Source organism: Eleutherodactylus coqui, chromosome 5 (assembly GCF_035609145.1).
Source record: "Eleutherodactylus coqui strain aEleCoq1 chromosome 5, aEleCoq1.hap1, whole genome shotgun sequence".
Classification (NCBI taxonomy): domain Eukaryota; kingdom Metazoa; phylum Chordata; class Amphibia; order Anura; family Eleutherodactylidae; genus Eleutherodactylus; species Eleutherodactylus coqui.
In genome coordinates this window covers 22,431,836-22,448,993 of record NC_089841.1, presented here as the reverse complement: position 1 = coordinate 22,448,993, position 17,158 = coordinate 22,431,836, and the positions used below count along the sequence as shown (strand labels likewise).

The 17,158-nt window shown below is 50.6% G+C and overlaps 2 protein-coding genes across 3 annotated transcripts in view; both read left to right on the top strand.

Moving 5' to 3' along the window:
- Nucleotides 1-17,158, top strand: part of LOC136627325 (oocyte zinc finger protein XlCOF7.1-like) — a 722,169-nt gene that overhangs the window by 526,607 nt on the left and 178,404 nt on the right. The window lies entirely within an intron of this gene.
- LOC136627156 (oocyte zinc finger protein XlCOF7.1-like) lies at nt 2,560-6,162 on the top strand. Its single transcript, XM_066602091.1, has 2 exons — nt 2,560-2,569; nt 4,153-6,162. Exons 1-2 carry the CDS (start codon nt 2,560-2,562, stop codon nt 5,667-5,669), a joined length of 1,527 nt encoding a protein of 508 aa, XP_066458188.1. The 3' UTR covers nt 5,670-6,162.

The following is a 17,158-nucleotide window of genomic DNA, read 5'->3' as shown; positions in this document are numbered from 1 at the left end:
AGTTTCATATTGGTAATTTGTAGAACCCCTCTAAATTGGTGAAGGGGTCACCAGTACGGCTATGGCTACATGGTGACTCTGACCACAATACTCTTCTCATTGGGATGTAATGGCGGTCAGTAGGGTTGTATCGCAGTTTGCTGTGACCCTACAATTACATGAAGCCCGGCTAGTTTGGACTTCTTGTGATTGTCGGGGCGGGGGGAAAACTACAAGCCACAATGCATTCCCCTTCACAGAATTAGTGGATGAAAGTTGTGTTGTGGATATCACCTATCTGGGTGTCAGGAAAGCCTTTGTACAGTTTCACATTAACCCCTTAATGACGAAGCTTGTTTGCGTCTTAGTGACGGAGCCAAATTTTGGAAATCTGACATGCGTCGTTCAACATAGCATAACTCCGTAAAGGTTTTGCATATCCCAGTGATTCTGACATTGTTTTTTCGCCACATCTTGTACTTCATTTAGCTGGTAAAAATAGACTGATCGTATTTATGTATATTTATTAAAAGTACCAATATTGTGAAAATTTTGAAAAAATTGTCATTTTTTTTCACATTATTAACTGTAATATCTCAAATATGTCCAAACATACTGTACAAAGTTTTGATGGGATATATAGTTCCACCTGTTTACTTTATTCTGAATGCACATTTGAAAAACTTGTGTTTTTTTTTAACCATTTAGGAGCTGTACAAATTTAACATTACTTTTCAGCATTTTGATGAACACTTTGTTTTCCTGCAGCAAGCTAAGATTGCAAAGGCTCATAGGTGTCAGAAGGATAGATACACCCCAAATGACCCCATTTTAAAAACTACACCCCTTAATGTATCAACTGAGGGGTGTCATGAGCATTTTGACCCCACAGGTTTTTTGTTTTTTTTTCAGGAATTAATTCAATTTAGAGGAGAAAAAAATATAATTTCATAATATGTCATTTTAAAGACCTATTTTTTTTCTATAGCGCACATGAAAATGAGGATTGACACCCCAAAATGGATCCCCCTGTTTGTCCTGTGTTCAGAAGCATACCCATTGTGGCCCTAATCTTATGTCTGGATGCACAACGGGGTACATCGGGCAATAAAACGGGGTATCCCCCCTCCTCTCATGCTTTTTGGGGGCTATTTTGTGACCTCAGCCGCGGGGATGGGGTGTAAAACGTGGCGCTCTTTGGGTCTTTATAAGCTTGCCAAGGTGCGGCGGTCTCACACAGAAGGCGCTCAACAAGCTGCTCCAGGAACTGCATGAAGGCGAGCGTTCCCGGGGCTTCTTGTAAAATACGTATTACAGGTAGCGATCTGAATAACGCCGGGCTCACGCAGCCGTAGGTGGAATCCGCTAGCGGAGGCCTGCAGCGGATCCCAGCTGTGAGCCCGGCTGTGACCCTGCGTACAACCGCGTAATCTACTGCGCATAACTGCCTACTCACACAGGCGGTCATGTGCAGTACATTTTTTTTTTTGTTTGTATTTCCCGCACCGTCGCTTAGCGATGACGCGGGTACCCGCAGCCCGTATACAAGGTAGTTGCGTATGGACAGCGGGTATATCCGCGATCATGGAGCACAATGGGCTCTGTGTTGCTGATATCCGCAGTAAAATAGAACCTGCTGCGTTCTCTTTTCTGCCAGTGGATTACGTAATTCCAACCCGCTAATGTGAGCGGAATTGTGTAATCCAGTGCGATTGATCTGCGTATTACCGCGGATCAGACACATGCGGAATCCGTAATTCCTATCCGATCATGTGAGACCGGCCAAAGGTAGATCGCTACCTTTTTATCACGTGACCGGCGACCGCTCAACAAGGTCACTGCTCCAGGCTCTCGGCGACCGTTGGTTGCTGGGAGTAAAGAGATTTTACATTTCCTGGGCTCCCCGACTCCTGCGCATGTGTCCGGTATTTTGCCGGCGGTCGCATGTGCAGAATACGGGAAAGTTCACAGAGAAAGATCGCGTCGAGTTGCAATTACGGAGGTCCCGCTAAAAAGTTTCCTCTCTTCTCACCGATCACATCAGGGAGGGGAGATGAAGCTTCACCTTTTTTTAACTTTTACGTGATCGCCATTATCCATTGCAAAATGGCGAACATGTGATCAGGAACCGCTCACTGCGGCCCCCCGTGAAATCTCCAGGCTCTCGGCTAAATTTTGTAGCCAGGAGCAGAGAGATTTTGAATTTCCCGGGCAATCTTTGACTTTTGAGAATGCGTCTGCCACTTTGGCGACGGGCGCGTGCGCAAAAGCTAGGGTAAGGTTCGCGGATAAATCCAGGGGCCTTACGTACGTCATTTCATCCTCCCTCACGGATATGATCTGTGGGGGGAGATGAAACGTAAGCTTTTTACACTTTAAATGATCACATGCTGGGTTACATCCCTCTGCTCCTGGCTACACATGGCAGCCAGGAGCAGAGGGATTTTGAATTTCCCGGGGCTCGAGCCCCTCTGTGCCTGCACCCGACGATTGACATCGGCGCGCATGCGCAGAGGGGGACTTCGGGTACCGGAATACCAGGGACATCGCGGAGGACCCGAGGTGAGTATTTTCGCATCCATGAGGGGAGGTGAAACTGGAACTTTTTTAAACTTTTTTTTTACTTTTTCGCGATCGCCGCTATCCACTGAATAGCGGTGATCGCGGACTCGGGGACCGCTCACATCTCCTGGCCGGTAGCCAGGAGATTTTGAATTCAGAGCAGCTGAATATCTAACTTTTTTACCACTTTTGTTTACCTTATTGCGATCGGCGCTATCCATTGGATAGCGCCGATCGCAATGACGGGGGGACTGCCCGCAGCCCAGGATGACAGCTCCATGCTGTCGGCTACCTGCAGGCACCGACAGCATGGAGCTGTCACGTCCTCAGCCAAGTGGGCATTAATCCTAAGAGGACGCATATTTCTATGTCCTCTAGGATTTAAAGCCCACTTAGTGAGGATGTAGAATCCCGATGGGGCCGTCACTAAGGGGTTAAGATGAATCTCTGAGCTCTTATTGGCTGCAGTCCCTGTGATGTCCCATAAAATCAAACTCCTATAGAGATTTCTACCGCGCCCGCGACCCTTACATGAGAAGTCTTGATGGTAGTGCATTTATGTAAACCATCTGTACGTCTATGACTTGTATATGTGAGGTCTAGATGGTAGCGGTTTATGCTCACAGATAAGCGATTTAGTGACAGTAGCGGATTTCTGATCGGTCTGTCATCTAATCCCGTTAATTGTTCTGACTGCGGTTCTGGTTGTTGTAAGAACCTGCAGTCTGTGTTTGTAGCCAATAACATTTTAATGTATACTAATAAAGGATACATTTTAGGTATATGTCTATTCTGTGAAGGGCCTTTTCCTTTTGGTTACAATAAACTTTTTCTGCCCCAGAGCATTTATTTTGCAGCATGACAGGAACTATGAAGTGTATAGGCTCCAGGGTCATACAAAGAAGCCATGGGGCCCCAGAGCAAGACTCAGAATGCCTCCCTGCCCCGGCCTAGTCCTGGTCTGAGGTGACAGAATATAGAATTACTGTATGTACCAAGCTGTCTTATAGATGAGCAGTTCTGTATTTGCTGCACACCGTGTGTTACTGACATCCGGCTTCATGGGAGATTTTATAGGAGTTCTTTATGGAAAAACAGAAACTAGTGTTGGGGCAGAAATGGCCGAACTTCATCTGTATGGAATATACTATTCCTGTAGCTTGGGCTCCCGATCTACCGGGGACAGGAGCCCGGGGCTTGTGGGGGACTCTGCTGTAAATTACTCTTCATGACCCTTTTTCAGACCCCCCAGGACCCCCATGTTGTTGATGAAAACCAGAATTAGTTACTTGTAAGTCCCGATTCACAGCTGTAGTTTTTGGTGATGTTTTCTGCACTGACAATTACTTGGTCTTTAAGTGAGCTGCAAACCAAGTGACTTCTATAAGTGAATGATCCTCCCTCACTTGCTCTGTCAGGACTCGTGTTTACATGGACAGACAGTTGTACGTAGTGGCTCTTTTCAGTGATTATTCTAGCCACTGTGTAAAAGCACCCTTAGATGATGATTACCTTTTTCTACATGACTTGTTATTTGTATAGAAATGTTATAAAATATCAGGATCATTTTAAGATCTATAATATAAAAAAAATCAACTTTATTCTTGGCAGATGACGGTATCGGGAGCTCAGAGGGACATCTAATATCTGCAGATTGTAAAGCAGAGGATTGCGGTATCACGCAAGATACATATGAAGAACCTGCCATTATCCCAGATATCCCCTCAGCCCTTCACAGCAAAGATCCATCATCTGATTCTCTTATACAGGCCCCATCTTCTGATCCATCACACACTGATAAGCAGAATAAGTGTCATAGAAGGAAAAAACGTCAAAGGGCTGACAGAAAGGAGAAGCCATATTCATGTTCAGAGTGTGGGAAATGTTTTGCAGCAAAATCACTCCTTGTTAGACATCAGAGAAGTCACACAGGAGAGAAGCCGTTTGTATGTTCAGAATGTGGGAAATGTTTTGCAGTGAAATCACGTCTTATTAGACATCAAAATAGTCACACAGGGGTGAAGCCGTTTTCTTGTTCAAATTGTGGGAAATGTTTTGCAGGGAAATCAGACTTTGTTAAACATCAGAGAATTCACACAGGAGAGAAGCCATTTTCTTGTTCAGAATGTGGGAAATGTTTTATACAGAAATCAGACTTTGTTAGACATCAGAGAATTCACACAGGAGAGAAGCTGTTTCCATGTTCAGAATGTGGGAAATGTTTTACATGGAAATCATTCCTTATTAGACATCAGAGAAGTCACACAGGAGAGAAACCGTTTGTATGTTCAGAATGTGGGAAATGTTTTATATGGAAATCACTCCTTGTTAGACATCAGAGAAGTCACACAGGAGAGAAACCGTTTGTATGTTCAGAATGTGGGAAATGTTTTGCAGGGAAATCGGACTTTGTTAGACATCAAAGAATTCACACAGGAGAGAAGCCTTTTTCATGTTCAGAATGTGGGAAATGTTTTGCAGGGAAATCACATCTTATTAGACATCAAAATAGTCACACAGGAGAAAAGCCATTTTCTTGTTCAGAATGTGGGAAATGTTTTGCAGGGAAATCAGACCTTGTTAAACATCAGAGAATTCACACAGGAGAAAAGCCATTTTCTTGTTCAGAATGTGGGAAATGTTTTGCATTGAAATCACGTCTTATTAGACATGAAAATAGTCACACAGGGCTGAAGCCGTTTTCTTGTTCAGATTGTGGGAAATCTTTTGCAGGGAAATCACTCCTTGTTACACATCAGAGAACTCACACAGGAGAGAAGCCATTTCCCTGTTCAGAATGTGGGAAATCGTTTGCAGTGAAATTACTCCTTGTTACACATCAGAGAATTCACACAGGAGAGAAGCCATTTTCTTGTTCAGAATGTGGGAAATGTTTTGCAGGGAAATCACTCCTTGTTACACATCAGAGAACTCACACAGGAGAGAAACCCTTTGTATGTTCAGATTGTGGGAAATGTTTTACTGTGAAGTCACATCTTGTTAGACATCAGAGAACTCACACCGGAGAGAAACCCTTTGTATGTTCAGAATGTGGGAAATGTTTTACTCGCAAATCACATTTACTGCGACATCAAAAGTCTCACACCGGAGAGAAGCTATTTTTTTAAACCTGTCTTGTCAAACTACAAAAAAGGTATAAAAAGTAAAGAGACATGTCATACACAAGGAAAGGGAAGCAATTCAGAGCAGTAAGTGATGAATAAGAAATGTATGTAATTACCCATAAACATCCGTTATCCGGAAACAAATACAATCCAGATAACCCGCCTTTATATCAGCCGTGTACATAGAATATTTCACACTGATACATATAACTGCGTCTCTAAACTTGTTTCTGACTGTTCATAAAAGTTTACTTGTGTAACTTACATGTTTGTGTTTGGGCCGATCTTTCTTCTTCCTTTAGATGATGTTTCCACCACTGAGCCCAGCAAGGGCGTTTCCCCTCCATCTCATCACTATAGGGTCATATACTAGGAAGAGTCGCACACAGTAATATACAGCTGTGATCACATGGGAAAGGTTCTACAACTTCAGTGTAACATATCAGACTTTACTTATACAGGACTATACAACTTGGGGCGCACAGCCCGATAAAACAACCCCCTACATGTTTCACACTCAGATGGGCTCTGAACACACCAGATTTCAGGAGAGCCAAGAGTTTTATACATAAGTGACAACTTGGGAAATCTGCTGCGACATAATAGTCCATATCAGGGTGCAAACATTTACAGATCAGGTAGATACCGCCAACAGGAATACATAAAATCTTACTTAGACTTCAAGCCTAACAGAACCCGGGCGCACATCTCCGTAATCCAGTAAGACTCACGTAGGAAAGGTTTTCTGTGCCAATCACCTCACTGATAGGGAGGATTAACCCTTAGAAGACATATTGAATCGGTTTTGGATGAAATGTTGTGATGTCATTCAGGCAATATGGGTTCTTTGTACATTATAGCCATTTCCTTCCTGGGGAGGGGATTGGCACAGGAAACTATTGGTACATGAGTTTCCTGGATTATGGAGTTGTGTGCCCGGGTTCCGTTAGCCCTGAATTCTAAGTCTGATCTTATGTATTTGTTCTGACAATATCTGCCCGATCTCAGATTTATATTTTCACTTTCTGTGGTGATTGAATGTAAATGTTCGCACCCTGATATGGACTATTGTGCCGGACCGGATCTTCCAAGTTACCACTTATGTATAAACCTCCTGGATCACCTGACAAGCCGTGACTAAGAGCTCAGCTGAGTTGGAAAGGGGGAGGTGGTTGGTCTTAATGGGTTCTGCACAAAGGGCTTTCCCTTATTCACTAAGCTCAGTCTTTACCACACGCTCCTCTAGATGCTGAGGCAATAGTCAGACAGTGAGGGGCGCTGCTAGCAGCCCATCAGGATTCCGTTGGGTGATTATAAGGAGCTGATGAGCACCAGTGGCAGCCGCAGGCCTGGCAAACCCCTCCAAGTCAGCTAGAAGCATGGCGTAATATATTGCATAACAGTTATACCCGGACAGGCAATAGTGTTTTGGACTGTTGCCAGGTCTACATGTAGAGGAAAGAAAATTTACACACAACATAGAAAGGGTTCTTTACTGTAAGAGCAGTGAGACTGTGGAATTCTCTGCCTGATGATGTGGTGCTGCTCACTAGAAGAGTACAAGAGGGGCCTGGATACCTGTCTAGAGTGCAACAAGATTCCCGGTTATAGTCACTAGTTTGCTTCAGAGGGGTCGTGATCCCGGGATCGCTGATCTGGCTAACAGACTTCATTGGGTATATTTGCCTTCCTGTAGATCAATATTGGTGTAATAGGCTGAACTCCATGGATTTACTATGTTTCTATGTTTTGTTACTAATTATTGTATCGCTGCAATCGGAATCTGTGGTAAAGGATAACATTCTATATAAATTACACCAGCATGACAAAGTAATAATGCACCAAGTGTGGAAATGCTGGTTTTATTCACAAAACCTCTCTGTAGGGGCTTTTACCCACTAGAGTTTTTTTAACGCTGCGATTCATTTATTTTTTTTACTACAAATGTCAATGGGACTTTCTAATGTTAAAAACGCAGAAGAACAAACGTGCGATTTTTGTGCTCTACGATTTTAACATTGGAAAGTCCCATTGACGTTTGTAGTAAAATAAACGCAGCGATATCACAGCATTAAAAAAATGCTAGCGGGTAAAAGCCCTAAAGCTTAGGAAGAAAGGGAGAAATCAAAACCATAAATTCAATGTTTTCCCCACAAGCATAAAGAATGACGGCTCACCCGGCCTCACTTGTTCCGCTGTCAGGAAACTTCATCGGCTCCATTTATTCCTAGGATGATGGGAATTTGATTGTGGAAATCCTCGTCTTTTGTACAATTGCATCTGAAGCGATAGGATTGCACAGAGGGGATGGGAATTTTTCATTTTTGGATATGGACCCTTTTGTAGTGTAACAGGCGGTTACCGTCCGCTTAAAAAAATGTTTTGGTAATAATTCTCCCTTCTTCGTGACTCACACTAAATAGTTAATAGATCAGAGTCTTGGCCGGTAAATGTAGGATTCCAGTCATTAGTATTAACCCCTTCCCGCTCCTGGACGTACCTGGTACGTCATGGCAGCCTGGTACTTCCCGCAACATGACGTACCTGGTACGTCCTGGAGATAGCGCGGGATCACATAAGATCCCGCGCTATCCCGCAGCGGGAGCCGGCTGTCAGTCACAGCCGGCGTCCCGCTCCAACAGCGGGGGGGCATCGGAGATGCGCCCGCCGCTGTTAACCCCTTCCCTGCCGCGATCTAAGTAGATCGCGGCAGGGAAAGAGTTCACAGAGGGATCGCGATCCCTGTGTGTCTCCGGCCGGAACTCGCGATGTTATCGCGAGAGCCCGGCCTGTCACCATGGCAACAGGACGCCAGACACCGGCGTCCTGTATTGCCTGTGCCTATAATCGCTGTACAAGCGATAAGGCATGGCAGAGCAGTAGCTTTGCCATGCCTTATGACAGCGATCATAGGCATAGTGCTGCAAGTCCCTCAGAGGGACTCAAATAGTGTAAAAAAAAGAAAAGAAAAGTGTAAAAAAAAGAAAAATGTAAAAAAAAAATGTAAAAAACCCCTTTTTTTATGCTTTTTCTAATATTAGCATAAAAAAAGGGAAAAAAAAACTAAAACCCCACATATTTGGTATTGACGCGTCCGTAACGACGTGTACAAAAAGTTGAACACGCTTTCTATTTTGTACGACAAAAAGCGTAAAAAAAAACGCTAAAAAACAGAGGCAAAATGCTAATTTTTAGCATTTTGCCTCACAAAAAATGCAATAAAAGTGATCAAAAAAGCCGTACATTTCCCAAAATGGTACCAATAAAAACTACAGCTCGTCTCGCAAAAAATAAGCCCTCATAGAGCTCCGTACATAGAAAAATAAAAAAGTTACATGACTTTGAATGCAGCTATAGAGAAAAAAAAAAGATTTCCAAAAAAAGGGGGTTTTATTGCAAAAAAGTGTAAAAACCTAAAAAAAATATAACAATTTTGGTATCGTTGTTACCGTACCGACCCGCAGAAAAAATTTAGTGTGTCATTTATGCTGCATGATTAACGCTGTAAAAAAAAAAAAAAAAAATCTATGGCAGAATTGATGCGTTTTCTCTCCCTGTTATCATTAAAAAAAAAAATAAAAAATTTACGATATTGTCTATATACCCAAAAGTGGCACCGATAAAAACTACAGATCGCCACGCAAAAAACGAGCCCTTATACGGCCGCGTCGACGGAAAAATAAAAAAGTTATGGCTTTTGAAAAATGGAGATGGAAAAATACCAAAAAATCGCTTGGTCCTCAACGCCAAAATAGGCCATGTCATTAAGGGGTTAAAGGGGTTGTCCCGCGAAATCAAGTGGGTCTATACACTTCTGTATGGCCATATTAATGCACTTTGTAATGTACATCGTGCATTAATTATGAGCCATACAGAAGTTATTCACTTACCTGCTCCGTTGCTAGCATCCTCGTCTCCATGGTGCCGTCTAATTTCAGCGTCTAATCGCCCGATTAGACGCGCTTGCGTAGTCCGGTCTTCTCCCTGGTGAATGGGGCCGCTCGTGCCGGAGAGCTGGTCATCGTAGCTCCACCCCGTCATGTGTGCCGATTCCAGCCAATCAGGAGGCTGGAATCGGCAATGGACCGCACAGAGCCCACGGTGCACCATGGGAGAAGACCCGTGGTGCATCGTGGGTGAAGATCCCGGCTGCCATCTTGCTAAGGTAAGGAAGAAGTCGCCGCAGCGCGGGGATTCGGGTAAGTACTAAACATTTTTTTTTTAACACATGCATTGGGTTTGTCTCGCGCCGAACGGGGGGCCTATTGCACTATGTATGGTAATTGTGTACTATAGGGGGAATGCACCAGTCCCAAGTAAGTCTGCAAAACGAGGCCTGCTGCGGGTGGGTATTTATAGCAATATCTCTCAAATGGAGTTGAGGTCAGTGGAGAGCTCGTGTTCGTAAGGAGAGAGGATATAACATGTTTTAGCTGCAGGTATCGGAATATGTCTGAAGGCGGTAAGTTAAATCTCTTCTGTAGGATAGGAAAAGGGATGGGTCCATTTATTGGAAGCAAATGACACAGTTTGATGAGGCCTGACTTGTCCAATTCCCAAACGATTGGGGCGATTCCATTCCTGGCAGAAACAAAGGGTTTCACAAAAGTGGCGTAAGAGGTAGATGAGGAGATATTAGCTTCCCTGAATACTTTATAGAGTCCCAGATATGAAGGGAGTGGCTAATGATGGGATTGGTGATTGGGGGCCTATGTTTGGGTGGTATCCATAAAATGGAGTCGGTAGTATGGGGGTGTATTTCAGTTGCTTCCAAGGACACCCAAAGAGGAGTGTTAGAGAAGGAGTGCAAGAGAGCTAGCGGAGCCACCTGGTAGTGTTTCAAATAATTAGGAACTTCCAAACCTCCCTTCCGTCTGTGTCTATATAAGGTGGATCGCGAGACCCTTGGGACCGAGTCACTCCATACAAATCAATGGACATCTGCTGAAGAGTCTTCAGCATGTATCCAGGTACCCGTATCGGGAGCGCTCTAAAATACTATAATAGTTTAGAGAGAAGTGACCTCTCTAAGGCGTTAACTCTCCCGATCCAGGAAATGTGGTATCGGCTCCAACTCTCCAGGAGTACCCTTGTCTCGCGGAGGAGGGGAATGTAATTTTGACTATATAAGGATGTATAGGAGTTTGTCAATTGGATGCCCAGGTAGCCTAAAGAGCCTGTTGCCCACTGAAAGGGAAAGTTCATCTGAAGCAAATCTACTGACTCGGGAGATGGCGTGAGGTTAAATGCTTTGGATTTTGTATGGTTAATTGTTAAGCCAGAGATTGACCCGAATCTGGATAGTTCTGCCATTAGGTTGGATATGGTAGTGTGTGGGAAAGATATGTGAGCAATTAGCAGATCATCTGCAAACATTGAGAGTTTGTGGTGAACCGAAGCATATGTCCCATGGAATAAGTCCCATTCATCTCCTGTCCCGCTGGTCTTGTGGGTAACATCGATAAACCAATGCTGTTTTCCCTCACGCAGTGTGAACGGTTCTTTATATCTACCAATACACTATACTGTCCGCGGTCCGTGGGTGAGACCTGATTATCACACTGACGCCTCATGTCCGCGGCACGCGTAGATTACAAGTGCCGAATCCCGCAGTGGAATCCGCCTGTGCCCATAAGCAATGGGCACTTTCTTACCTGTGTGGATCCGGTGCCGGTCCTCTCCGCCCCAGCCAGATCTTCTTTCTTCCCCATGATGAATGTGTGCGGGCGCAGCGCGCATTTTTAATTTTTTGCGGATCTGCAGCAAGTCCGCAGTGCAAGCTGCAAGTCTGCGGCGGATTGGATCAGACGGCTTTAATGGAAGCTGTTTGTGCAGGAATCCGCAATAGATGGAGCATTCTGTGATTTCCCCCAGCCCGCCCCCCCGTCCTGCGTGTGATCCACATTTTGGGAAAAATGACCTCCACGGGTATTTAATTACCTTCGGATGCCCAATAGTTGTCTATGGGCTGATTGAACTGCGGATCACACGTGCGGGTGGGCATGAGGCCTAAGCCCGCCCATCCGTGGTTTGGTGGGTTGGATGGAATGCAGATATTTGTTCTTTTTACTCCAATCCCAATAAAAGTTCCGTTTTCGGTTCTCCTTTCTGTGATGGTGACCTCCGCCTCCAAGCTGCTGGTTATAGAAACTCAGAGATCTCATCGCCAGAAGAACCAGAGAGCCGTAAATCACATGGAGCGTCTGTACACTAAGGGCGGCATGTGTTTTTATGGGCGCTTCAGCACAACGCATTTGCTCAACGAACAAGGCGCTTTTGTGTGCGTGTCTGTGCATTTTACTGTACTTGTTTGCGCACGTAGAGCGTGCCCCCTTGTCGCCCCCTTGTCTCCCATCATAAGAAAATCTTGCCCTTTTCTTGCCAGCGTGAGTGACCCTTAAGGGTTAATCACTGTAACCCTGCACTGGCCACTGAGTCCTATAGGGGCTGTGAGGAAGGGGCCCACTGAGGGATCTCCGACAGACGGCAGATGTTATCGCGAGAGCCGGCTGAAGTCACAGAGGGAGCGCGCTCCCTCTGTGAACACTTTCCCTACCGCGATCTACTTAGATCGCGACAGGGAAGGGGCTAACGGCAGGTGGGCACATCTCCGATGCCCCCCTCTGTCGCAGCGGGAGGCCTGCTACTAGTGACAGACGGCTCCCTCTGTGGGATAGCGTGAGATCTGCTATGATCTCGCGCTATCCCTATGACGTAAAGGTACATCATTTTGCGGGAAGTACCCCGCTGCCAGGACGTACCCTTACGTCATGGGGCGGAAGGGGTTAAAATAAGAAACTACAGATATTAAATATCTGTAGTTCAAAAAAGCCTTGAGTGAAGAGCCGAGGCCGGGCTACGGAAGATGATGAAAAGGCCTCCAGACTGCCCCCGTGTGGAGATGGACATGTTCCTGGCTGTTCACATGTGTAACAAAATATTCTCTCTAAACCCCTTAATGATGCCATTACTGTACTTATGTGTACTGAGAAGCCAATCATGTAGACTCTACTGCGCCTGCGCTGCGTTTTAGATATTAACCCTTTGCAATCTAATGTCGGGCCTGCCCCGACATCATCATTTTCCGGGATGCAGTGCAGGAGTGCATCTGCACCGGATCGTCAGACAAATTGGGTGCAGATACTCCTGCACTGATACTCATCGAGGACCACCTAAGGATTTTAACCCTTTCTGCCTTCTCCTTTACACATTACATAGTGCTCAATTGGCGCTATGTAATGCACAGAGATTCCGGTCGGCGATCATTTGACTGCCAGTGTCACCTGACCCCCAGCAGTCATGTGATTGCCGAGCTGGGAAGCTGAAGGGAGAATGGGGAAGTATTACTTCCGCATGGCGATCATCTGACCGCCGGGTGTCACCTGACCCCCAGCTGTCACATGAACGCCAAGACGGGAGGCTGAAGGGACAATGGGGAAGGATTACTTCCGGATTCCCGTCACGGTGTAGTGACCACCTGCACCCTCCAGAACTCTGGGAGATCAGTAGAGTAGAGGGAAATTATTTGTAGCTGGGGAGAATGGATGAGAAAAAATAAATGGATTGGAAAGGGTTAAATTCTTTATCTTGCCTATTCATATTGTGTTTATGTTTCATTGACCAATAGTAATAAATGAATTATAATAAATCTGAATTATTGTAATCGAGGCATGTGTCTCTATAAAAGGGGAGGAGAGGGGGAGAGAGAGAGGGAGAGGGGGAGAGGGGGAGGGGGGGGGAGAGAGAGGGAGAGGGGGGGAGAGAGAGGGAGAGGGGGGGAGAGAGAGGGGGAGAGGGGGGGAGAGAGAGGGGGAGAGAGAGGGGGAGAGGGGGGGAGAGAGAGGGGGAGAGAGGGGGAGAGAGAGGGGGGAGAGAGGGGGAGAGAGGGGGGAGAGAGGGGGAGAGAGGGGGGGAGAGAGGGGGAGAGAGGGGGAGAGAGGGGGAGGGGGGGAGAGGGGGGGAGAGGGGGAGAGGGGGGAGAGAGGGGAGAGAGGGGGAGAGGAGGGGGAGAGAGAGGGAGAGAGAGGGAGAGGGGGGGGAGAGGGGGAGGAGGGAGAGAGAGAGATCTTTTGTGTCTTGTTGTCTTTGCAGTGCTCTGCTACATCCACAATACACATACGATACAGGAGCATGTACATTACACACATACAGCTCTGCTACATCCACAATACACACACAGTACAGGAGCGTGTACATTACACACATACAGCTCTGCTACATCCACAATACACATACAGAGGGGGAGAGGGAGGGGGGGAGAGGGGGGGGGGAGAGGGGGGGGGAGAGGGGGGGGAGAGAGGGGGGAGAGGGGAGCAGGGAGGAGGGGGAGGAGGGAGAGCAGGGAGGAGGGGGAGGAGGGAGAGAGGGGGGGAGAGGGGGGGGGAGAGGGGGGAGAGGGGGGGTAGAGGGATGGGGGGTAGAGGGGGGGGGGAGAGAGGGGGGGAGAGAGGGGGGGAGAGGGAGGGAGGGGGGGAGAGGGGGAGCAGGGAGGAGGGGGAGGAGGGGGAGGAGGGAGAGCAGGGAGGAGGGGGAGGAGGGAGAGAGGGGGAGGAGGGAGGAGGGGGAGGAGGGAGAGAGGGGGAGGAGGGAGGAGGGGGAGGAGGGAGAGAGGGGGAGGAGGGAGAGAGGGGGAGAGGGGGAGAGAGAGGGGGGAGAGAGAGGGGGAGGGAGGGGGGGGAGAGAGAGGGGGAGGGGGGGAGGGGGAGGGGGAGAGGGGTAGGGGGAGAGGGGTAGGGGGAGAGGGGTAGGGGGAGAGGGGTAGGGGGAGAGGGGTAGGGGGAGAGGGGTAGGGGGAGAGGGGTAGGGGGAGAGGGAGAGGGGAGGGGGAGAGGGGGAGAGGGGGAGGGGGAGAGGGGGGGAGAGGGAGAGGGGGGGAGAGGGAGAGGGGGAGAGAGGGGGAGAGAGGGGGGAGAGAGGGGGAGAGAGGGGGAGAGGGGAGGGAGGGAGAGAGAGATCTTTTGTGTCTTGTTGTCTTTGCAGTGCTCTGCTACATCCACAATACACATACGATACAGGAGCATGTACATTACACACATACAGCTCTGCTACATCCACAATACACATACAGAGGGGGAGAGAGGGGGGGAGGGGGAGAGAGGGGGAGAGAGGGGGAGAGAGGGGGAGAGAGGGGGGGAGAGGGGGGGAGAGGGGGGGAGAGGGGGGGAGAGGGGGGGGAGAGAGGGGGAGAGGGGGAGGGGAGAGGGGGAGGGGAGGGGGGGAGGGGGGGAGGGGGGGGAGGGGGAGAGGGAGGGGGAGAGGGAGAGGGGGAGGGAGGGGAGAGGGAGGGGGAGAGGGAGGGGGAGGGGGAGAGAGGGGGAGAGGGGGGGGGGGGAGAGGGGGAGAGGGGGGGGGGAGAGGGGGAGAGGGGGGGGGGGAGAGGGGGAGAGGGGGGGGGGGGGAGAGGGGGAGAGGGGGGGGGGGAGAGGGGGAGGGGGGGGAGAGAGGGGGAGGGAGGGGGGGAGAGGGGGAGGGAGGGGGGGAGAGGGGGAGGGAGGGGGAGAGGGAGAGGGGGAGGGAGAGGGAGAGGGGGAGGGAGGGGGAGAAGGAGAGGGAGGGGGAGAAGGAGAGGGAGGGGGAGAAGGAGAGGGAGGGGGAGAGGGAGAGGGGGAGGGAGGGAGAGGGGGGGAGAGAGGGGGAGAGGGAGAGGGAGAGAGGGGGAGAGGGAGAGATCTTTTGTGTCTTGTTGTCTTTGCAGTGCTCTGCTACATCCACAATACACATACGATACTGGAGCATGTACATTACACACATACAGCTCTGCTACATCCACAATACACATACAGAGGGGGAGAGGGGGGGGGGAGAGGGGGAGGGGGGGAGAGGGGGGAGGAGGGGGGGGAGGGGGAGGAGGGGGGGAGAGGGGGGGGGAGGGGGGGAGAGGGGGGGGGAGGGGGGGGGAGAGGGGGGGGGGGGAGAGGGGGGAGAGGGGGAGGGGGGGAGGGGGGGGGGAGAGGGGGGGGAGAGAGGGGGAGGGGAGGGGGAGAGGGGAGAGGGAGGGGAGGGGGAGGGGGAGGGGGGGGAGAGGGGGGGGGGGAGAGAGAGGGGGAGAGAGGGGGGGAGAGGGGGGGGAGAGGGGGGAGAGAGGGGGGAGAGGGGGGAGAGGGGGGGAGAGGGGAGAGAGGGGGAGGGGGGAGGGGGGGGGAGGGGGGAGAGAGAGGGGGAGGGAGGGGGAGGGGGGGAGAGAGAGGGGGAGGGAGGGGGGGAGAGAGGGGCAGGGAGGGGGAAGGAGAGGGGGAGAGAGGGGGAGAGGGAGAGGGGGAGGAGAGGGAGAGGGGGAGAGGGGAGAGGGAGAGGGGAGAGGGAGAGGGAGAGGGAGAGGGGGAGAGGGGAGAGGGGGAGGGGGGGGAGAGGGGGAGGGGGAGAGGGAGAGGGGGAGAGAGGGGGAGAGGGAGAGGGGGAGAGGGGGAGGGGGGGAGAGAGGGGGAGGGGTGAGAGAGAGGGGGAGGGAGGGGGGGAGAGAGGGGGAGGGAGGGGGAGAGGGAGAGGGGGAGAGAGGGGGAGAGGGAGAGGGGGAGAGGGGGAGAGGGAGAGGGGGAGGGAGGGGGAGAGGGAGAGGGGGAGGGAGGGGGAGAGAGAGGGGGAGGGAGGGGGGGAGAGAGGGGGAGGAGGGGGGGAGAGAGGGGGAGGGTGGGGGAGAGAGGGGGAGAGAGGGGAGAGAGGGGGAGAGGGGGGAGAGAGGGGGGGAGAGGGGGGGGGAGAGGGGGGAGAGGGGGGAGAGGGGGGAGAGAGGGGGAGAGGGGGGAGAGAGGGGGAGGGGGGGAGGGGGGGAGGGGGGGAGAGAGGGGGAGGGGGGGAGGGGGGGGAGGGGGGAGGGGGGGGGGGGGAGAGGGGGAGAGGGGGAGAGGGGGAGGGGGAGAGAGGGGGAGAGGGGGAGAGGGGGGGAGAGAGAGGGGAGGGGGGAGAGAAAGGGGGAGGGAGGGGGGGAGAGAGGGGGAGGGAGGGGGAGGGAGGGGGAGAGGGAGAGGGGGAGGGAGAGGAGGGAGGAGGGAGGAGGGGAGAGGGAGGGGGAGAGGGGTAGGGGGAGGGGAGAGGGGGAGAGAGAGGGAGAGGGAGGAGGGGGGAGGGGGGAGGGGGGAGGGAGAGGGAAAGGGAGATGGGGGAGGGAGAGGGGGAGAGGGAGAGATCTTTTGTGTCTTGTTGTCTTTGCAGTGCTCTGCTACATCCACAATACACATACGATACAGGAGCATGTACATTACACACATACAGCTCTGCTACATCCACAATACACATACAGAGGGGGAGAGGGAGGGAGAGAGGGGGGGGGAGAGGGAGGGAGAGAGGGAGGGAGAGAGGGAGGGAGAGAGGGAGGGAGAGAGGGAGGGAGAGAGGGAGGGAGAGAGGGAGGGAGAGAGGGGGGAGGGGGGAGAGGGGGGAGGGGGAGTGGGGGGGAGAGGGGGGGAGAGGGGGGAGAGAGGGGGAGAGAGGGGGAGAGGGGGGAGGGGTGGGGAGGGGGGGAGAGGGGGGGGAGAGGGGGGAGAGGGGGGGAGAGA